The sequence below is a fragment of the Lactuca virosa genome, chromosome 4, assembly GCF_052849685.1.
Source record: "Lactuca virosa cultivar CGN04683 chromosome 4, Lactuca_virosa_CGN04683_v6, whole genome shotgun sequence".
NCBI classification, from domain to species: Eukaryota; Viridiplantae; Streptophyta; class Magnoliopsida; order Asterales; family Asteraceae; genus Lactuca; species Lactuca virosa.
The window spans coordinates 495,773,540-495,797,734 of record NC_136429.1 but is presented as its reverse complement, the minus strand read 5'-3'; the positions used below and the strand labels follow the sequence as shown (position 1 = coordinate 495,797,734).

The window sequence follows — 24,195 nt, the reverse complement described above, 5'->3', positions numbered from 1 at the left end:
ATGTTTCTATTTTTACTCTTTTTTATTTTTATTTTTTTTGTTGTAATGGTGATGGTGCCTATATTTCTCATATTAGTTAGCTTAATCAAGACAATCAAGTTGATGTTTTATTACCCTATGTTTCTCATTCAGAACTTTCACAAAAAGTGTAACATCCGGGATTTACCAAGTATTAATATTATTTATTTTATTGAATAATGGGTTGTTTTGTTTTGGTTTATGCCTATTGTATGTGTATGAGAACTGCATGCTAGAATAGGGCTAAGGATCTAGGAAGATGCCTGATATGCCTGTTGTATGTGCTTATTGAGCTGCATGATAGTACTGATTAGACAGTGATATGATAGCCTGAATAGGATATGCTTGGTTTGAGTTACTCAATGCCCGAATGCTGCTTGCCTTGTGCTAATAGGACTTCTAGCTATCTTTAGCCAACTAGTAAACGAATACATTACATTACATATTGCGAGGACTAAATAATTTCAGAAGGTTACGTCTAGCCCTATTTCGCATCTCTTGTTTGAGTCCAACCGTTGTAGGGTAGGATCTCTCATTCGAAGAATTATCTGGTCTTAGTGATATGTAATGGTATTCGCGAGATAGTTAGGTGAAGGTGGCAGGAACTTCTTACGTAGATGATGACGGAGAGTGGGTTGGAGAGTTACCCTAGGGTGAGCCTAGGATGAGCTTAGCAAACAGTGAAGTGGTAGTAGAAGGGACCTGGTGAAGTCGAAGCAATCCTTAAGGAAAGCACGGATAGATGTGGAAGGTAGTATGAGCCCGTACTACTGAAAGAAGAGGATCCATACTCGAATCAAGGAGGGTCGAGATAGAATCGGGGAACTTGTAGAGTGTGTGAGACCACTCGAGATTATGTATGACCCTGACGATTATGTGTTTTTTTTCAGAATGGTGATGATTACGTGTCACGGAGCAGGAGGATCAAGATCAGGATCAGGATCAGGATCAGGATCAGGTTCAGGTTCATGATCCGAATCAGTTGATGAGAGACTGCGCGAGTTCATTGCTTCAGAGATCACGAGAGGCATCCTTGAGGCGACCCCCGGTGATTTTCGGGTCGATCAAGGAGGGGATTGTCGAGTTGATGGAGGATTGCCTTAGGGCGTTCAGGAGTGACATGGCATCCAACCAGTTAGGATCGTGCACCCTGTCCTTCAAGGACTTCAGGGGGTGTGGTGCGCCAGACTTTCACGGGGCGAAGGACCCCATTGTCGCCAGGAGATGGATTGCAGACATGGAGTTTGCCCATTTGACGAGCTTCTGCCCTGAGGGTCGAAGGTCCGGTATGCTGCAGGTTGTTTGAGAGACAGAGCCAGGGATTGGTGGGAGTCAGTTGGTGATTCTTTGGGAGCCTCAACTATTGAGGCTATGACCTGGTCTGACTTTGTGACCAGGTTTAGGGCTTAGTTTGCGCCGACTGTGGAGCTTCAGCAGCCGGCCCGGGAGTTTATCGACATGAGACAGACTACTAAGATGGTGGCGGAGATTACCCCAAGTTTCGGGAGAGGGCCTTACTGGTGCCTCAGTATGTAGGAGATGAGGAGATGTGGAAGACCCGCTATCATGACATGTTGAGATTTGATATTCAGGAGCATGTCAGCTACTCAGCATGCGCGACCCTGGATTCCATGATTACCAGGGCGAGGGAGATGGAGATCAATTTAGAGAACCTCAGTAAGAGGAAGGCAGAGACGGAGCAGGTTGTTGGGGTTTCGGGAAAGAAACCCAAGGGATCCGACACTAGGTCGAAGGGCCATCAGGGTCGGAGCCGCTGCGGAAAATGCGGCAAGCCACACGAGGGAGTACGCAAGGCTGGGGTATCGAGCTGCTACAAGTGTGGCAAGACTGGACACTTCAGCAAGGATTGTACAGCCCCTACCCCAACATTCCACACATCAGATCTGATTTGCTTCCATTGCAATCAGAAGGGCCACAAGAAGGCCGATTGCCCGAGATTGACAGCAGCAGTAATGCCAGTGGTGGCGCCAACTTCAGCGCCCCTGCGGATCACTGATGACCGGTAGGGCAAGACAAAGGCTCCAGTGGCGAGGAGCCATGCCTTCCAGTTCACTACCGAGGAGGCGCGCGTCGCACCCGATGTGGTGACGGGAATGATTTCTTTTCCCTAGATCTTATTTTATGTTGCTTATGATATTTATGTATATATGTTTTATGTGCTGTTTAGGATCGTTCCACGTGAACGGTATCCCGGTCCAAGTGTTATTTAATGCGGGGGCTACCCGATCATTTTTCTCTCTTGCCCTGAGTCCTCAGGCATGTTGGATTGCCCTCTAGAGGTCGAGATTTCCGACGACCGATCAGTGCGAGCATCAGAGGTTTTTAGAGACTGTGTTCTGAGGTTGTATGAGGAGCACTACCTGGTAGATTTGGTTCCCATTCCGTTGTGTGGGAACAAGGTTATTATAGGCATGGATTGGTTGAGCCCCAATGGGGCAGTGATCGACTGCGCGCAACAGTTGGTCCGGGTCAGGACCCCAAGTGGGGGAGGGCTGGTGATTCAGGGCGAAAGGTCACAACATGTACCAGCTTTATGTTCAGCAGCGAGAGCTAGGCGCTATCTCTAGTAGGGATGAACATGGTATGTTGCCTATGTCATGGATACCCAGGAGGCGGGTAAAGCGACGGTGAGTGATGTACCAGTGGTGCGAGTGTATGCGGATGTATTCCCTGAGGAGCTGCCTGGGATACCTCTGGAGAGATAGGTAGAGTTCAGGATCGACCTGCTCCCTGGTGCGGCTCCGATAGCCAAAGCACCCATATCGGTTGGCTCCTCCTGAGATACAGGAGGTTTCTACACAGCTGCATGAGAGGCTAGACAAGGGGTTCATTAGACTGAGCAGTTCACCCTGGGGAGCCCCGATCCTGTTTGTGAAGAAGAAGGATGGGTCACATCGGATGTGTATAGACTACCGAGAGCTGAACAAGGTAACAGTGAAGAACCGTTACCTACTCCCGAGGATTGATAATCTCTTCGACCAGCTTCAGGGGGCATCTTGGTCTTCCAAGATAGATTTGCGGTCAGGCTACCATCAGATAAGGTTTAGAGACGAGGACGTACAGAAGACTGCTTTTCAGACTCGCTATGGGCACTACGAGTTCGTGGTGATGCCCTTCGGGCTCACCAATGATCCTGCCGCGTTCATGGACCTCATGAACTGCGTATGCAGACTGATGTTGGATCAGTCTGGGATAGTTTTCATTGATGATATCTTGGTTTACTCCAAGACGCAGGAGCAGCATGAGGAGCACTTGCGAGAGGTTTTGGGTTCCCTGAGGAGGGAGAGCTTGTACACCAAGTTCTCCAAGTGTGAGTTCTTGTTGCGCGAGGTGCAGTTTCTTGGGCACCTTGTCACCCAGAACGGTATTTTGGTTGACCCGGCCAAAGTGGAGGCCGTGATGAGGTGGGAAGTTCCGATGTCTCCATCTGAGATTTGGAGTTTCCTGGGGTTGGTAGGCTACTATCGGAGATTCATTTAGGACTTCTCCAAGATAGTCGTACCCTTGACCTGGTTGACGAAAAAAGTTGTGTTCTTCCGTTAAGGGCATGAGTAGCAGGTAACGTTCGAGACATTGAGGCAGCGGCTATGCGAGGCGCCGATCCTCGCCCTGCCAGAGGGCGTGGAGGATTTTGTGGTATACTGCGATGTGTCCATCTTAGGGTTAGGTGCGGTATTGATGCAGAGAGGGCATGTTATCGCCTACACCACCAGGCAGTTGAAGCCTCACGAGGCGAACTACCCGACACATGATTTGGAGTTGGGGGCGGTTGTCTTCGCCCTCAAGATTTGGCGACACTACCTCTATGGGGTCCAATGTACCATTTACACGGAGCACAAGAGTTTGAGGTACCTCATGGATCAGCCGAATCTGAACATGAGGCAGCGACGGTGGCTAGATGTGGTGAAGGATTACGATTGTGAGATCCTCTACCCCCCAGGGAAGGCCAATGTTGTGGCCATTGCACTTAGTCACAAGACAACCCCGATCAGAGACATTTGCATGAGGATGACTGTAGTGACTCCGCTATTGGAGCATAACCGAGGGGCGCAGGTCGAGGGTTTGAAGGAGGAGCGTCGAAAGTGCAAGAGGATCATAGGCCAGGTGGCCTTGTTTTAGTACGACAACCGAGGGCTGATGACCCTGCACGGGAGGGGTTGGGTCCCGTACTAGGGAGGAGTATGGCAGATCTTGATGGATGAGGCCCACAAATCCAGGTTTTCTATCCATCCCGGGGCGACGAAGATGTACAAAGATCTTCGTCCTGACTACTGGTGGCCCTGCATGAAGCGGGATGTAGCCTGGTACGTCGAGAGGTGCCTGACCTGCAGGAAGGTCAAGGCAGAGCACCAGCGGCCTCACGACAAGACACAACCATTGGACATCCTCATGTGGAAATGGGAAGATATTACCATGGACTTCATCACAAATATTCCCAAGACCGCACGGGGAGTGGATTCCATATGGGTCATCGTGGATCGGTTGACCAAGAGTCCCCATTTCATACCGATCCAGGAGAGCATTTCGGCCTAGAAGCTGGCTGACATCTATATTCGAGAGGTGGTAGCCCGAAAAGAAGTGCCAGTCTCCGTGATTTCTGACAGAGACGTGTGGTTCACTTCCAGATTCTGGAAGAAGTTTCACGACGAGTTGGGTACTCGTCTGCAATTTAGCATCGCTTTTCACCCGCATGGATGGTCAAAGCGAGTGTACCATTCAGACATTGGAGGATATGCTACGTTCTTGTGTTCTAGACTTCGGTGGTAGCTGGGATACCTACCTTCCCTTGGCAGTGTTTTCCTACAACAATAGCTACTACGCGAGTATTGATCGTCTTCCCTTCGAGATGTTATACGGGAGGAAGTGCAGGACCCCGATATGCTGAGGTGAGGTTGGGGAGAGAGTCATGGGGAGTACCGAAGTGGTACTCAAGACGACAAAGGGGATCCGACAGGTTCAGAGCAGGCTTCAGACTGCTCAGAGTCGGCAGAAAAGTTATGCTGACAAGCATCGTTCGGACCTGGAGTTCTGGGTCAGGGATATGGTCCTCCTGAAGGTGTCACCTTGGAAAGGTTTCATCCGATTCAGGAAGAGGGGCAAGTTGGGTCCTAGGTACATCGGTCCCTTTAGGGTTGCATCCCGGGTGGGTAAGGTTGCATATAGGCTGGATCTACCAGCCGAGCTTAGCCAGATTCACAATACTTTTCACGTCTCCCAGCTGCGGAAGTGACTGGTAGACAACTCTGCAGTGGTGACTCTCGAGGATATTCAGGTGGATGACAGCCTGAACTATACCGAGTGACCGATAGCCATTCTAGATAGGAAGACGAAGGCGCTCAGGAACAAGGAGGTAGAGCTGGTGAAGGTGCAATGGCAACAACACAAGGGTTTGGTATGGATGTGGGAGCCGGAAGAGGAGATAAGGGAACACTACCCCGAATTATTCCCAGTAGCAGCAACGGACTTCGAGGACGAAGTCTAATTCAAGTGGGGGAGATTTGTAACATCCGAGATTTACCAGGTATTAATATTATTTATTTTATTGAATAATGGGTTGTTTTGGTTTGGGCCAGGAATAGTTGGGCTTCAAGAAATGGGGCTGAGAAGGGCGTTACGCGGGGCGTACCATGGCAGGTACGCTCAACGTACTCAAGAGAATTGGGCGGGGAGGCCATGCACGTACGCCCAACATACTAAAGGGTACGCGCAGCGTACGCGTGCAGGTCCTAAACCCTAAATTTTTGGGTTTGATCCCTATTTAAAGGACCTTATGACCTTGGTCCAGCTTCCCTATCACCCTTAAGCAGCCACCTCGAAAACCCTAACCCCCTTTTGTGTATTTTTGCTACTTGAGAGCTTTTTTGTGTGATTTTGGTGTTTTAGAAGAAAAGGAGGTTGAAGAAGGAGCAAGGACTCAAAAGGAGCTTGTAGATCCAGAAGATTGGCACCATTTCTAACTCATTTGAGGTATCTAGCTTCAAACTTGATCATTGCATGTTTAGATTTGATGTTGGGGTGTTTTATGCCACTTTTGGACTCCATTGTTGAGGATTCTTGCATCTTGACGATTTCAGACCATAAGAGTTGTCCTTTTAGTCTTTTAGAGGCACTAAGAGTCATAAAAATCGGACCTTGATGGTCAAGCCACAACCATGCAAGTGTTTGATGGTCATAAAGCTTGTTAAAGGACCAAAATTGTGTTTTGTACCCCAACCACGCATGCAAGCACATAAAGTTTGTGACTTTATGGTTTAGAAGTCTTAAAGGACATGGATCTACATTTTGGACGTGAAGACTTAATGGATTAAGTCACAAATGAATTCCCAAGAAAGCTGGCCAGTACGCTAAGTGTACACCCTGGTACGTTGCACGTAGTGGGTCAACTTCCCCGTTTTTAGTCAAAGCCAGCGTACGTTGGGCGTACGTGCCAGGTACGCCGCGCGTACGCATGCAGAATGGCTACATTGGGCTTTTGGGCCTTAGAGGCTGGGCCTAGACTATTGGGCCCCATGGGCCACTGTGGATTATAGTTTTGGGCCTGGAAACCTGGTAGTAGAGCACTGGGCCTATTGGGCCATGTTGGGTCCTTTGAAATTATTATTGGACTTGTAATGGGCCCATTTGGGCAATACGGCCCAATTCAGAAAATTGGGCCATTAGTGGGCCCTTAGAGAGCCTTTGATTGGCTATAGGTTGGCGGGGTTTAATAAGTTAGAATTAGGCCTTAAGAATGGTTCAAATTATGCCAAGGGGTAAAATGGTCACTTTACCCTAATTAGTATTATAGATTCTGATTGAGTGTTATTGGGATTAGGATAGCCGGGAGTCATCGAAGCAGCTATTAGAGATTACCTTTTGTGAGATTCGATACACAACTTTACAAGGTGAGTTACCTTCCGGTAGAAGTGGGTCGAAGGCACCAATGTCGACCCACTAGTAGTTGATTATAGTTGAGATGATTGTCTTTTTGATAATTGTCTGGTTTGCCACTATCTGTTATGTTTTATGTGCTAGTATGATATGATGCTATGTGATAGTGGTAGTAGGGGGAATAGTCCCCATATCCGGTTGATAGGGCCAAGGGGTAGGTCAGGCACCCCGGTGTGCTTGACAGTATGACTATGTTATGCTTTTATGTGGTAGTAGTAGGGGTGAAATAGTCCCCATAACCTGTTTAGATAAACTGGAGGGGTAGGTCGGACAACCCGGTATGTCTGACAAGGGTAGGTTAGGCACCCCGGTATTGCCTAGCAGGGGTAGGTTAAGCACCCCGATATGCTTAGCAGGGTAGGTTGGGCACCCATATATGCCTGGCTGTATGTGTTATGTATAGTATGTGGTATGATGGGGAAACTCACTAAGCTTTGTGCTTACGGTTTTCAGTTTTGGTTTCAGGTACTTCCTCTTCGAAAGGAAAGGAGCCGGCACGGTAGCAACGTATCGCACACATGATTTACGCACTATGATGTTCATGGGATTGTACTATGACATTATTATTATTCCACGACATGTTTTATGACATTTGACTTATGGGATTATGGATTGATATGATATCGATGATGTTTTTCCGTAAACAGTTTTATAAGTAACATAATTAAAAATGAAATTTTTTGGCCTTGAATTTTGGGATGCTACACAAAGAAAACACTTGCACAAAACATGGCTTATATGTTCTTGAGCACCGTCAGGAAGAATTTTTTGAAAACATTCTTCCAAGTGTTTTCAAGAATTTCATAAAATATGGGGTAGTCAATCAGATCACGTCTCATGGAATTATTTCAATTTTAAAGAAGTTGGGTTGTTTTTCTATTACATTTGTTTTTACCGAACCCACACGTATGCTATTCTTGTTAATTTTCAAAGAGCAAACATTAATTTTCTTTTGACCTCGTTCATTGCACGTCATGTATTTAGTTAACTGTGATTTATGGGGTCCATCTCTTCTTGTGTCTATGGATGTTTTTTGTTATTATACAACCTTTATTGATGATTAATTTAGATTTACCTCGCTCAACCCATGAAGAATAAATTTGACTTTTGTAATGTTCTTGAGATGTATGTTGCCTTATATCAAACTTAATTCTCATGCAAAATTAAAGCTTTTCAATCAGATGATGGGACAGAATTCACCAATAACAGAGTTCGTACCTTTTTCTCCAAGAATAGCACATAAAAGGTTAGCATGCCCTTATACACCTCAAAAAATCTAACATCCCATAAATACAGTCCAAAAATTTCTTTCTTAAATCATTAAGTAAAACCATAGTTATCAAATCTTTTCATCAAACATAGTCAATATCTCAAAACATTATAATCAGAGTATCAAATTATCAGAGTAATTCATCCCAGGCTGAAAACTATGGTGTGTGTCATGCAGTCATCCCGAGCTCTTCCCTCCGCTACCGGAAGTACCTGAAACCAAAACTGAAAACTGTAAGCACAAAGCTTAGTGAGTTCCCCAATCTACCACATACCATACACACAAACACATATACTGGGCCCCCGCCCGCTACATCGGGACTTCCCCGGCATCGGACTTGCTCCGACATCGGGCCCCGCCCGACATCCGCCCCCGAATGGCATCGAGCACCGCTCGGTATACAAATCTGTTTGTATTAGTACTCGCCTGTCTCTGGGCCCCGCCCGCTATACACATGCAAACATATAATCATAATCAAGCTAGTACACAACAAGAAAACACAACACTATATATGCTAGTCTCAAGGCCCCGCCTATCTTGGGCCCCACCCCTACTCTGCTACTAATGTGATACGGAACCCCGTCCACACTCAGCAAGTGATGAGATACGGGCCCCCTCCCACACTCATCTCCCTACCAAACACATACAAGTATCACAAAGACAACAAGTATAACTAAGCATGCATTCCTTCCTCGGGTACTACCCGACATCGAACCTTAGTTCGGTAAAATACATATAATCCTTCCTTGGGCCTCGCCCGACATCGGACTGAAATCCGGAACATATAAACTACATCGGGCTAACGCCGACATTGGATCTAAATCCGGTACACACTAAAATACGTAAGCGGGCCGGCATTGGTGCCTTCGACCCGTTCCTACTGGAGAAAACTCACCTCACAAGTTGACTGTAGAATCCTGCGAGTAACCCTCTCGTTGCTAGCTAGCAGATCCCCGAACTGCTAATCTCTCGACTCCCCGAGCTACTATTACCCAAAATAACAATTAGTCCAAACCAAAAGTCTCCTTAGGGTAAAATGACTATTTTACCCCTAGTCTGACTTGGTCCACATCTAAGGCCCAAAACTATCAATCCATAAATATCAGTCAATGGCCTAATTTTCCAAATTGGGCCCAAACCCTTACATGGGCCTTTCCCTAAAAGCCAATTACTTTTCTGAACCAATGATTTTCCGATGGCCTAAAGTCCAAGCCCAATAGGCCTAATCAAGGCGTAACTACATTGGGCCCAGTAAGGCTCATTTCATAATTTGAGTCCCCTTAGGGCAAGCCCAACAAGGCAAGCCCAACCAGAAGTCCATTACTCTAAAATTCTTAGCCCATTATGAGCCCAAACCAAAAAGACAAGCCCAAAACCAAGCTAGCCCACAATCAAATAGTCCAAAACTTGCACATGGGTTGCTCACATCATGAGCTCTTCATGCTCACATCCTGAGGTCGTGTTTTTCAGTCCAGGAACTTCCTTGAATACGTACTCACATTGTGAGGCTTCATACCTCACGTCGTGAGTCCACTTCTGACCAAAAATGAGCATTAAGCTCTTAATCCTTTAAGCCATAACATGGGACAGTCTAGAGGGTCTTCCTTGACCTCAAGGACCATAAAAATCGCAGCTTTTTAGTCACATATGTCCAATACATGACTTAAATACTAGTTAGGTCAAAAGATGGGTATAAAGATCAAAATTCAAACTTGAAGCCCATAACTTGCACCAAAATCCAGATTTAGGTGTTCTAGCATAGCAAATGACTTAATGGTCCATAAAGTTGCTAAATTCATGGACCCCATGCATGATACTTCAAGATCCCATGCAAAGAAGGTCACCAAAACCTAGATCTAGCAAGATTGAAGGAAAAAGGTGGGATATTTGAGACTTACAGAAGCTTATGAGCTCAAAAGTGTCACTAGGATGAGCCTATCTTGCCAAAAGGAACTTCCCAAGAGCTTCTTCTTCTTCTTCTTCTTCAAAGAAATCAACCACTATAACACACCAACACCACCAACAATGGCTCAAGGGCTCAAGAATGCCGAAATTAGGGTTTTTCAGTGATTTGGGAGTGAAAGAGGCTGAGGAGAAGCAACCCTAATCATCCATACCTTTAAATACCCGAAAATAAGGGTTTTTGTGCATCAGGTGCTTCTCTCGTCGTGAGCCCTTAATGCTCACATTGGGAGCCTCAAATGAACTTGGTCAACAAGTCAACGATCACTCACCCGAACCACTCCAACTCCAAATGACCATAACTTCTTCGTTTCAACTCCGTTTTTGACGTTTTTTATATCCACGGAAATGTGGCGAGAAGCTCTACACATCTATCAACTTATCCTCACCTCAAAACCTTCCAAACTAAAATTCAAAAGTCATAAAAAGCTCAAACTGCCACTCTTACCGATATACCCCTTGGCTCCAAGGCACACCCAAACTCCCGGATCACCTCAATTACATTTTCCGTACTTAAATGGGTCTAGATCTCTCTTTTCCAAAGGCCCTAAGCCTTATGATAACCCATCTTCAGGCCACAGTACCGAATTAGGAAAGCGATTCGGAACATGGCGTTACAAAAAATGATCGAGTTGAATAAAAGCACCATCATATTATTAAAATTGTTTTTGATTTTTTTCCAAACAATATATTTAATAAGAATTGTTATCTGACAAATTTTATGATAATGGATAAATGTCCTAGTCCTTCATGGATGATTAAGTAGATAATCGTCTCACAATTATTTCTTGAGTAAATTACACGAATGGTCCTTATGGTTTACGGTAATTTGCGCGTTTGGTTCCTAACTAATTTTTTTAACTCCGAAGGTCCCTACTATTTGTTTTTGTTACGCGCTTGGTCTCTGTGTTACCTAAAAAAACTATTTTGTCATTAATTTTTAATTTATTTAAATAAACACACACCTAACCCCATCCCCTCACCTTACCTTATATGACCCACCATTTTTCCCTATTTAAATAATAGTCTTTTTAGGTAAGACAGAGACCAAACGCATAACAAAAACAAACAATAGCGACCAAGCGCGTAACAAAAACAAACAATATGGACTTTCCGAGTTAAAAAAGTAAGTTAGGGACCAAACATGCAAATTACCCCAAACCATAAAGACCATTCGTGTAATTTACTCTTATTTCTTATAAATTAAAGAAAAATATATTAATTTTTAACTAAGGGCGTATTTGAAGGAATTGTCATTCTTTGGCTAAAGTCAAAGATTTTAGATTCAATTTCTTATATTTTATTATAAAGAAAAAAAATACACACTTCTTCTTTATTTGTCTTGATTTATAAAATCAAAACATATTATCAACATCTCTTTCACACTAACCATCCATGCCCATCTACCCATCAGTATCACCACCACACCTATCCCCACTCTGCACCCACAAGCATATGGCTACCCCTATCCACCCTAATACCCACATTCCCAAGCATCCTCCCTACTCTCACCCACCATCATTCCACCCGCATAGGCACGTACCCAAGCATCGTCCCTATTCCCACGCCAACGCCAACAAGCTCTACGTCAAAGTCAACGTCCAACACACTCGTACAACCCCACACCCACATACCCACCCCACCCGTGCACTCTATGTATCCCGCTCTACCCCACTCCATCCTACCCTACACCCACCCACTTTTCAATTTAATCATGATTACTTATAAAAAAAGTAAGTTACAAAAATAAACAAAAAGTCATTTTTGTAAGGTCACATAATTTAGTTTTCTATTCATTTGACAAATCTACCATCTAAACCAAAAAAAATTCCATTACATAGCCAAACCCTTAATAGATTCGAATTTCTTCACATTCGAATTCGATCATATTTCAATTCCCTTGACCGATCCAATTCATTTCAAAAACATTATGTGAACTGAAGGCCCCTAAAGTTTTCTAACATGTCCCAAAAAAAAAAAAAACTCAATGACATTGATGAAGAAATAGGTTTGATAGGTAACTCTTGATATTCATTAATCCAATGGTGTCCGGTATCCCGTGCATCAGAAATGGAATTTATTGATTTTCTGGCATGGCCTCATTAGCAATGTCTTGTAGTTGCAATGCAAATTCTAATCCCCATACGACATCCTCCATAGTGGGTCGTTCAGAACCTTCCTCATGCAAGCAACTATTTGCCACCTCACCAAACTTCCGTAAACACTCCCGTGCAATCTCACCACTTAGCTTTGGATCAATTATTTCATGCAAGGTTCCCCTTCGATAGCAAGACTTGCCCCATGTTACCAAGCTCACTTGTTGGTCACTCAGTCGTCGAAGTATAACAGGTCTTGAGCACAACACTTCAAGCAAGACCACTCCAAAAGAGTACACATCAGACTTGTCCGTAAGTTGTTTGGTTTTGCAATATTCCGGATCTATATACCCAAGACTACCCTTCACCAATGTGCTAACATGTGTCTTCAAAGGATCTTTGGACCCGAGTTTTGACAAACCAAAATCAGACAACTTAGCTACCCATTTTTCATCCAGTAAAATATTGGTAGACTTGACATCCCTGTGAATTATTCTGCGCTTTCCACATGTGTGGAGATAATGCAACCCTTTGGCTGCGCCAATGCAAATACGAAGACGTGTTTTCCATGACAAAGGAGGGTTGTTTGTGTTGTAAATATGTTCCTGTAGAGTACCCTGAGCCACGTACTCATACACCAGTATCATCTCTCCATTCTCATCACAGTACCCTATCAGGGATACTAGATGGACATGTCGTAGTTTCGACAGCATCGCTATTTCTGTTTGGAATTCATGAAAACCTTGACTGGATGATTTGTTGAGCCGTTTGATTGCTACAGTGTTTCTAGTCTTCTCCATATACCCTTTATATACTTTTCCAAACCCTCCGTTGCCTATTACACAATTTTCATTAAATTCATCGGTAGCAAATTTCAACTCTTTGAGTGTATAACGATGGCAGCGATCTGATGGAAGTAATGAGCAGAAAGACTTTGGAGACTTTGAGTTACTACAAGTTGGTCGCCATGATGATTTGTCTGTGGCTTGCCTTCGATAACATAAAACCATAAGAACTAGAACAGACAACATGACCAATCCTCCCCCAATAGCTCCTAGTATCAGGACATACGGAGTTTTCTTCTTTTTCCCTTTTATAGGATGTGTCAGCCTTTCTGGTGGGGTGTTACAACAATGTTCTGGATTAGGGCTAGAAAGATTACCAGTCATGTTCAACTTAAAGAGTTCCAAACCGTTTAAATAACCATCATGATAATCTCCATAGAAAGGATGCAATGCAAGCCACAAATCTTGCTTGCTTCGTTTGCCATCTGGGTCTACTACATACACACCGTAATCCTTGTATACCGGACACCCGCTACCTTGAGTCCAAGAGAATGGATCAGCGTCATGCTCAGCAGTTTGATTATTAATGAAGATCTTAAACACCATCTGAAATTTTTTCGTATATTGTGGGATAATGTTGCAAAAATGGAGCCTGAGCAAGTAATAGAACCCAGAATCAACCGGAAGCGCCCACGTTAGGTTGTAGTGCTGAGATAATGGGCCCATACTCCTTTGGATTTGATAAAGTAGCTCAGGTGCTGTATAATTGGGTGTGCTGGTGGTGTACACGATTGAAGTGTTCATAGCCCAAGTTATTCCAATCGAGGCGGCGAATATGTAATTGTCGTCTCCATCCCATGATCGATAGAGACCGGTATCATCCTTACTTGATATTTGTCCCCCACCAACGTTTAGACGATAAATAGTTTCAAGAGCCGTGTACTTATCAATAAAGGGTCCTGAAAGTTGACCAACGAATTTAAATTTTTCTGCATTAAAATGAAGATTTTCGGGCATAGAAACTATTTCAATACCATTGATGAATGCATACGAGTTGGGTGAGGGTGTAAACGTAACGTTTAGAATTTGGGTATCTTTTACATAGATGATAAATTCTTTGAAAAAGCTAGAAACTTTGGGACGTGGTTGAGAGAGAAAGCAGGAGGTTAGGGAAGCGCTGAAGTTGGTCAGGAGAGAGTAGCCATTGGATGATACCGAGAAGAAAGATTGGTTTGCCTTGAGGTCAGAGTAGGTGGCGGGGTAGAAATAGAGGCGGAGGAATTTGGGTCCCTGGGAGACCGGAAACGTGTAGGTGAATGAAGTAGTGTTGAAGATACGAGCGGTGGTGTAAAGGGTTTCAGGTGGTGGAGGACATTGGGCGGTGGGGGTGGATAAAAAGGATGTGACGGGGCTGTTGGAAGGCAGGAATTCAGAATGTTCATCGCCATCCCATCGCCGGGAAAAACTTGTGGTGGTGGAGGATGCACCACAGTCTAAGAGCAAGTGGTCGGTGGCCTTGTAAGGTTGAGCAGTGGCGGTGGTGGTGGAGAAGAGGAGCAAAGAAAAGAGTAGCAAAGTGAAGGTGAACATGGTGTGGTATATATATAGCTTAGCTTAAACAAGAATATTACTCGTCGCTATATATAGTAGTCTCACCAGCATAACTATTGTTCTGTTTCAATGGTACACTTGGATATTGAATTAGTTAAGGCCTTGTAGAAGCTTAACAGGATAATTGCTTTTTAATTAAATATTCACACACTACCTTTTTTTATTGATTGTTCCTGCACATATATTGGCTTTTATCTTTCTCTCATTCTCTCGTCAGAACACCTAGCCGCAAACACTTTTCGACTTATTTACAACGTTCAAACTATTATTTGTATACACATACAACGTACCGATCCAATTTTTTAAACCAAAATGCCTTTGTTGCAAAAGCACTCTCCAATTAAAGAGTTTACACCCACCTAGAGCATTGATTTGTCTCCACTATAACAATGAGAAAGTGACATGTTTAGTTGACAATTTCTGTAGAAAAGTTATGAAGGTTTATATTTTAACGATTGTATTATATCTAACAAAAAAATATTAGATATTATATAAATTTTGTAAGAAATCTAAAGTTTAAGTGATGGTTATCTCTCCATCAAGTAATAGTTTATTGGTGAAAGCTATTAGGACATCCACAATGTATTGAACTCATTAAAGTTCAATAAAGTTTAATAGATTTTCATATTATTTTTTTATATTCTATATAACTCTATCTACTTTTTTCCTACAATGCATTGAACTCTACAAAGTTATATAAAAAGTTACAAAAACTAATTTATACTTCTTCCCATCCAAATTAATTGTCTACTTTTGACTTTTGAAGTATTTTTTTTTCAACTTTCACCTTAAATATTTTTATGTGTTATATATTACTTAACGAAACTTATAAGAATAAAAAGACATTAAAAATAAAAACCGGAAAAGCCAAATATGGACAATTAATTTGGGACGGATGTAGTAGTATACATATTTAAGATTAGAAAAGTTTCTTTTTTTCCAATGAAAAGTCCAATGGTCTTTGAAGTCAAAATCCATTGCATGTCAAGATGACATCTTCATTACGATAGAATTTCATCAATTGAATGACAAACTAGGTTTGTCATCTCATTCAACCTCTCATTAAAGTCACCATTATGAATGCTCTTAGCAAGCTTATGAAGATAATCCAATCCATAGATCAATAATTCTAACTTAATTTTTGTGTATTTAATGTCATCATCGTGGACTACATTTCTTGCTACCTGATCTTCATCCACTTCCGTTTGACTTGATTATCTATTTATGATATTCGATTATATTCCGTGAAACCATATTTTATCCCATTAAAATAGAAATAAAAAGGAATATTTTCCATAGTTGCTATGGGACTAGAATCAAGAACCTCTGGGCAGCAGAATTGTGGCAAAATTGCACGATCTTATCCAACTTTGCAATGTCGTTCAATTCACAGTTGAACGATAAATGGTAGTGGGCCTTGACAACGTCCAAACTTTCTCAATAGGATCACTTAGGTAGGAAATCGAAAAGAAAACTTTTCCTTCGGGAAACGTAGATTTGTATTAGTGGAATAAGTTGGTACCTGGCAAACTATGTATTCTCATTTCGCTCTTTAAAAAAAACTATGTATTCTCATTTGGCCATTCATTCACAAGCGGTCACCTAATACTACTAATCTTAATCGGCTTGGGGTTCAACTTGATGACCTCAAATGCCCCTTATGCAAGTTTGAAGATGAATAGAAAGACCACCTGTTTACAAAATGTTGGTTTTAAAATTCATTTGGGCAGAAACAGCAAAATTGTGGCATATATTTCCATAGACCATAAACTCTTTAGACAAACGTATAAAGTTGGGGTCTAATGTGACTGTTGGATTCTTGAATAAAATGGTGATGGAGGGAGTGGTTTTGTGCTTTGTTTGGGCTATATGGAAACTGAGAAATGAAAGAGTGTTCTCTAAAAGCCATAATCTCAAATGACAAATTGATGTTAGAACTTAAAATGAGTAAATAGAGTACAAAATCCAAGTTTTTATGGAAATGAAGGTTCATATTATAGCATACAGTATGTATGGGCATCCATGCAGCCCGTATTTGACATCTTTGACGTGATGGAACGCAATTATGAACCGTATGGTTTGTGGGAAGAGGGTACATCTTATACAGGCTTGTGCACGTCCTATAACGAACATCTACCAGTTCTTATAATATGTTTCTGGATGACTGCGTACTAAATAAATTGGTATGGTTTGTGTAGGCAACATACAACCCTATGCATAAATTTGTATACTATTGATATGTCATGCATTCAATGGTCAAACATTTGGCCATATTGGTTCCATTATAAGCTTTCAGTGTCCATGGCATGTAAGCAGCTTCTACCTGACTGTGTAAGCCATGCATATGACCTATGAAGTTTGTACAAACTAGAGTAGTAAGGGGTATTAATCGTCTCCGAAATACACTACTAAAAAAAAGGATTTACCTACCGAAAATTTCTGTAGCTAATTACCAACGGAATACCTACGGAATGAAATGTCCTAATCTATTAACGATATTATGATGAAATGGCTTGTAAATAGTGATGAAACTAATTCCATCAGAATCTAATTACCGACGGAAGATGTAACGTCACAAAAATAAGACCTGAAACATTTCATTTTTTAAACCGATAAACCATTAAATCATATCATTTTCATAAGACCAAGGTAATCAAAGTTTTATCAATACAACATCATTATCAGAGTAAAACAAAGGATGCGGAATCATGTGTTGTGTACCTGCAATCATCCTGAGCTCTTCCCTTAGAAAACAAAAGTACCTAAAACATAAAAATGAAAATCGTAAGCAAAAAGTTTAGTGAGTTCCCCACAATACCACATACCATAGATATCATACATATAACGGGCCCCTCCCAAAGTCGTATAACGGGCCCCTACCACTCAATATAACGAGCCCCGTCCAAACTCATATAACGGGTCCCGCCCAACATACCAAATATACAAGCATAACATGATAATCATATGAACATACAAACTCATGCGAAAATCACAAAGGTAATAGCATACCATATAATCATTGGGCCCCGCCTACTAAGTATAACGGTCTCCGCCCAAACTCGCATAAAGCCCCCTCCACCCCTCCCCCCCAACAAATACAAATCATATACAAATAAACCTGATACTAGCATACAAAATAACCATCGGTCCCCCACCCAATAAGCATACAAGCGCATACACATGCAAGAGTCACGCTGTTAGATGCATTTCATGCATCCATTTTATAGTTTTACTCCATAAAAGTGCATTGCATTTAGGTTTAAACTCATTCATGTTGCATATTTTTCGGAATTTTTCATAATGCAATTCCATTCACACGCTTTTCTGATATTTCAGGGACTTTTGGAGGTATGATCTTAGTTGAGGTGATGAATAAGAGATATGGATGAAGTTTCGAGACTTGTGGAGCATCGAGGAGGAAGCTATCAAGAAAATGAAGATTTTAGCTTTACAGAGATTTACACGGCCGTGTAAATGCAAGCCTTGTGTTTACACGGGCCGTGTAAACGCATACTCATGAGCAGTGTACTTCGAAGACCTAGCCAAATTAAGCAATATACGTTTTGTGTTTACACGGCCGTGTAACTTGGTAGTGTTTGTTTACACGGGCCGTGTAACTGGGTAGTGTTAGTTTACACGGGCCGTGTAAACGAGGTCGTCAGTTTAAATCAGTTTTTCTCCTTTCTAAAATGATGCAACCGGTTCCAGAAGAGAAGAGGTCGATTTTGTGAGTTCTAGGAGGTGATTTTGGGAGCATTTTGAAGACAATTGTTGCTTGAAAACATTTGGATTTCACTTGGATTTTAATTTGTAAGACTTTAACTTCAATTTCTAGGTTTGTGCTTGTTCTAGTCGTGAGTGGCTAGAAACTTAACTCTCCAACTTCATGTGTTGACAATTGTGTGTGTGAATTCAATCATTTGACTTGGTGTTTGTTTTAAATGCTATCTAGTGAATTTGATTTTGTTTTAATTGAAGGTTTGATTTCAATTCTAGTTCTTTTTGGCCAATTGAGTTAGGGTTAAATCACTCATGTTATCTATTATACAAAATCCATAATTGTTTTGTAAAATAGAACAAGTAACATGTATTAAATCATACTACTTGCAATGATTCTAGTACAAATCAAATTCATACATTCTAACACTCCCAAGCTTATGAGGAGTATTAAATGTTGTTGGCAAAATTCACATAAATCATAATGCAATCTTTCACCCATTCTAAGAACTTGTTTAGATTAGGTTAGTTAGATTAGAATTAATTAAAGAGCTTATTTTAATTAATTAAAATGGTGAATGTGAATTGCTAGAGCTTATTAGCATTTCTAATACCAACTTAGATGGAATTAAACAAAAATATCATTTCATATTTTGAATCACATTGCTAATTAGTCTTGCATAGAGTTGGAGTACTTACACATCTTGAATTTATTTTACTTAATCAATTGCTATTTATTACTTCAGTCCTTTATTTGAATCATTGTATCTAAACCCCCCTCTTTTGTGATCTCATTTATACCTTACGCAAAAAGGGTATAAGCACTTATCTCGTGTCTCTGAGGATCGACCCTACTTACCTTGTATTATATTTTTAGTACAAAGTAGTAGTGTTTAAGGAGTTATTTTTACCCCTTTATTTGTTAGCTTTGACACGCTTAACAAATTGGCTCCGTTGTCGGGGACACGGTAGTACTAATTGTTTATGCCAAGATCTTTTCGTATAGGTACACCTTTACCAGTTGATTTGGAGATAGAGAAATCTGCAAAACAAAGAAGGAAGCAAGCCAGACTTTTAAAGAAACAACAACAATCCGGAGCTTCTTCATCAAATCATTCAACCACATCTTCACCAACATCAAAAAGTACCTCCCCACCATCTTCACCTTTACCCGAATCTCATACTTTTATCCCTACTCCTACCATGGGAGACAACCATGGAGGGAATCAACCTCCAAATCCCCCACCCGATCAAACCTTTAGACAGTGGGCCACTCAACATGTTACCCAACAACCATTATGCGTCAATTATCCAGCAGCAATAAACTTTGAACTCAAATCCAGACTCATTCACTTGTTAACTTCATTTCGTGGTCTTCAGAATGAAGACCCACATAAATTCCTTAAGGAATTTCATGTCGTTTGTGTAGGTATGAAGCCACATGAAGTTACAGAATATAAAATCAAGTTAACGGCATTCCCCTTTGCTTTACAAGATTCAGCCAAGGAGTGGTTATATGACTTACCACCGGGGTCAGTCACAACATGGAATGAACTTGCAAGGATGTTTTTGGATAAATATTTTCCAGAAATGAGAGCTTCAAATTTACGCAGAGAAATAATTGGTATCAAGCAATAAAAGAGAGAAGCCTTGCATACTTACTGGGAACGATTTAAGAAGTTGTGTTCAGGATGTCCAAAACATGGGATTTCAGAGTATCAATTGTTGCAATATTTTTGTGAGGGAATGTCATCTTGGGATAGAAGATTACACAATGCATCAAGTGGTGGATCAATAGCTGATAAAACTCCAACAAAAATCAGAGCTCTTGTCAACAACATGGCAGAAGAGTCCAAGCATACAACTCAAGAAGAAGAATGGTACAGTGATGCACCAAGAGGAGTGAAAGAAATTTCTACCCCAAAAATTGAGAGTCAACGTTCTGAGTTGACAAAAGTAGTGATGATGCTTGCTAAGGACAAGGGTGTGCAACCACCAGCAGTTAGACCTTGTGGTATTTGTACACAAGTTGGACACCCCAGTGATATGTGCCTAATGTTATAAGAATATATATAGCCAGTTCAAGCTATGGGATTCTCAAGTCAACAACAAGGAAACTTTCAGCCAAGAAGTAATCCAAATTGGCACCAACCCAATGCCAATTTTCAGCCAAGGCCACCATCTTTTCAAGCAAGACCTCCATTTCAAAATCAAATGCATCATCAACAAAATTATCAACCACATTTCCAGCCAAATCAACCACCTCATCAATCTCAATTCCAACCTCAAAACATGCATCAAGGAAGTAGTTCAAGCGGATCAGAAATGTCTTTGGCATACATTGTCAAGAGTTTAGCCACAAGTACTCAAACATTTCAAAATGAGACCAAGGCGAGTATAAAGACTTTGGAGCAACAAATGAATCAACTCGCCACTTCTGTGAGTCAAGGTTGCAGAAATCGCTCGACGGTAGCTCGGCGGTGGACTGGGGTCAAGGGATTAATCGGCTAGGCGGGGATCAATCGGGAGATTAATTGGGGACCATTAATTATTAAAAAATTAATAAATAAAACATTAATCCTAAGAATATAACATTATATCTATTTAAAAGTTACTACAAATTAATAAATATAACATTATAACATGATACTATGATTACAAAAAACCTTTTGATCCCTAATACATCAGATCTAAATAACCAACAATTGCATTTGGATCCAAGTCTGCAGAAAATGGGGAGAAAAAAGTGTTATGAACAATGGGTTCCAATAGCATCGGGAAGAGATGTGGACCTGCAACCTGTTGTCTACTGCATTTGTAACTTTGTGAATGTTGAGGGAATTCAATAGCAGGAGGCTGTGGATATGTGGGAATTCCATGATCGATTATTCCATCCTGATTATTGCTATATAACACACAGGAGGCGGCGACTATTGTAGAAGCTTCAGAAGGCGAAGACCGGTTTAGCTTCGAGGATGACGACTGACGGACTGCGACGACGTGAATGGAAGAAAAAGACGGTGTCGGAGGAGGGAAAGATGGCATCGAAGAAGAAGATGGCGTCGTTTTAGAAGCTTCAGTTCATGCTTTCTTTCGTTCCTTCAGACTACAGAGAGAATTTCAAAAAAGAAAAGAAATGAATGCGATGGAGTGAGAAGAACCCTAGCAGCAATTCTAACAATTTGACACTTTTAACCTTAAAGTTTTTTTTTTTTTTTTTTTACCGATTAGGGCGCCTAGACCCGCCTAGACCCGATAATCTCCGTCTTTGACCGATTTTGACCACGTCCGATAATAGGGTCCGATTAGCTATAAACGTCGACGGTGGAGGACCGCCAAACGCCTAGGCGCCGATTAATCGGCCGCCTAGGCCGATATTTGCAACACTGCTGTGAGTAAATTGGAGTCACAACGCAAACTACCGACACACACCGAAAAGAATCCAAAGCATAGTGCATGTGCCATCACTTTGAGAAATGGCAAAGAATATGAAGGTCCAAAGTTGATTGCAGAAGAAGAAGAGATGGAGTTAGAAAAAGAAGAAGAGAAGTCAAAAGAACCTTCAAAGCAAGTTCCCATTGAAGCAAAAGTCACTCCTCCTCCATTTCCCACAAGGTTAAGCAAGTCAAAGCGTGAAAGGGAAGACAATGAAATCATGGAGATGTTCAGAAAGGTTGAGGTAAATATTCCTCTTATTGACGCCATCAAACAAGTCCCTAGGTATGCTAAATTCCTTAAGGAATTATGCACATCTAAGAAAATATTGAAAGGGAATGAAACTGTCAAAGTGGGTGAAAATGTATCTGCAGTGTTACATAAAAGATTACCTCAAAAATGTAAGGATCCGGGTGTTTTCACGGTTCCTTGCAAGTTAGGTGATCTTCATGTTCCACGAGCTATGCTAGACCTTGGAGCTTCTATCAATGTTTTGCCATATTCTATTTTTAAAACCTTAAATATTGGCACATTGAAGAAGACCGGGGTGATCATTCAATTGGCTGATAGATCTTTAGTACATCCAAAAGGTGTGCTAGAAGACGTGTTAGTCCACGTGAATGAATTAGTACTTCCAGCAGATTTTTATGTACTTGACATGGATGATGATGACTCACCAAATTTGAGTTTAATTTTTTTAGGAAGACCCTTTTTGAAAACAGCCAAGACAAAAATTGATGTTTATGATGGTACATTGTCCATGGAATTTGATGGAGATGTGATAAATTTCAACATATATGATGTTATGAGATATCCAAGTGATATTTCATCTTTGAGTTTTTGTAGATGTCATAGAACCATTAACCGAAGAGTGTTTTAATTTGTCTAATCTCGATGTGCTAGATATTATTTTAGACATGAATCTTCAAAAGGATGGAGTGGAAAAACTTTCCAAGAAATTCAAAATTGATGAAGAGATTTTGAAAGTTGTATCTTGCATGGACCAAAAGAAGAAAATGAGGTTTGATGTTCCAAAGCTGAAATTACCAATGTCTAATGAGAAACTTGTTCCTTCTATTGTGCAGGAACCTGAATTAGAACTCAAGACTTTACCCGAGCATCTCAAATATGCGTATCTTGGAGAGAAAGAGACTTTACCCGTGATCATCTCCACAAAGTTATCAACAAAAGAAGAAGAAGAGCTTGTCACCACCTTGAAGGAGTATAAGGAAGCTATTGGGTGGACTATAGCCGACATCAAAGGGCTAAGTCCTTCACTTTGCATGCACAAAATCCTTATGGAAGAAGATTACAAGCCCTCCCGAGAAGCTCAAAGGCGTTTGAATCCTCCAGTAATGGAGGTTGTGAAGAAAGAAATTTTGAAGTTGTTGAATGCGGGGATGATTTATCCCATATCGGATAGCAAGTGGGTAAGCCCGGTCCAAGTTGTACCAAAGAAGACAGGTATAATCGTTACAAAGAATGACCAGGTTGAATTAGTACCTACTCGTGTGCAAAACGGGTGGAGAGTGTGTATTGATTATAGAAGACTCAATTCCTCAACTCGGAAAGACCATTTCCCAATTCTCTTCATTAACCAAATGTTGGAAAGGTTAGCGGGAAAAACTCACTATTGTTGCTTGGATGGGTATTCCGGTTTCCATCAAATACCCGTTGCACCCGAAGATCAAGAAAAAACCACTTTCACATGCCCCTTCGGAACATTTACACATAGGCGAATGCCTTTTGGACTTTGCAATGCTCCCACCACTTTTCAAAGGTGCATGGTAAGCATATTTTCGGAATATGTTGAGGAAATCATTGAAGTGTTTATGGACAATTTCACTGTATATGGTAATTCTTTTCATGAATGTTTGGGTAATTTGAAAAAGATTTTGCAAAGATGTATTGAGACCAATCTAGTTTTGAATTATGAAAAGTGTCATTTTATGGTTGATGAAGGTCTCATACTGGGTCATATTGTGTCTTCTAAGGGTCTAGACGTAGACAAAGCAAAAATAGATGTCATTAAATCTTTACCTTATCCCACTTGTGTTCATGAGGTACGCTCATTTCTTGGTCATGCAGGATTTTATAGAAGATTCATCAAAGATTTTTTCAAGATATCTCGTCCCATGTGTGAGCTCCTACAAAAAGATGCAGAATTCAAATTTTCCCAAGAGTGCAAGCAAGTTTTTGATCAGTTGAAGGAGTTGTTAATCTCAGCACCAATACCTCAATCACCGGATTGGAGTTTTCCTTTTGAAATCATGTGTGGTGCTAGAAATCATGCAGTTGGTGTAGTGTTGGGGCAAAGAAAGGATCAAGTTCCTCGTGTCATTTATTATGC

The 24,195-nt window shown here is 41.4% G+C and overlaps 1 protein-coding gene and 1 pseudogene across 1 annotated transcript; one reads left to right on the top strand and one right to left on the bottom strand.

Moving 5' to 3' along the window:
* Nucleotides 1-12,155: 12,155 nt before the first annotated feature.
* LOC145169398 (receptor-like protein kinase FERONIA pseudogene) lies at nucleotides 12,156-14,701 on the bottom strand (annotated as a pseudogene).
* A 7,232-nt stretch (nucleotides 14,702-21,933) lies between these two features.
* Nucleotides 21,934-22,725, top strand: LOC145106974 (uncharacterized). The gene has a single exon (XM_079043883.1). The coding sequence runs from the start codon at nucleotides 21,934-21,936 to the stop codon at nucleotides 22,723-22,725; it is 792 nt and encodes a 263-aa protein (XP_078900009.1).
* The last annotated feature ends 1,470 nt before the right edge of the window (nucleotides 22,726-24,195 follow it).

Bases quoted from the DNA above. Each gene is read 5' to 3' on its own strand.
- LOC145106974 (XM_079043883.1), top strand. From the start codon at position 21,934: ATGGAGTTAGAAAAAGAAGAAGAGAAGTCAAAAGAACCTTCAAAGCAA.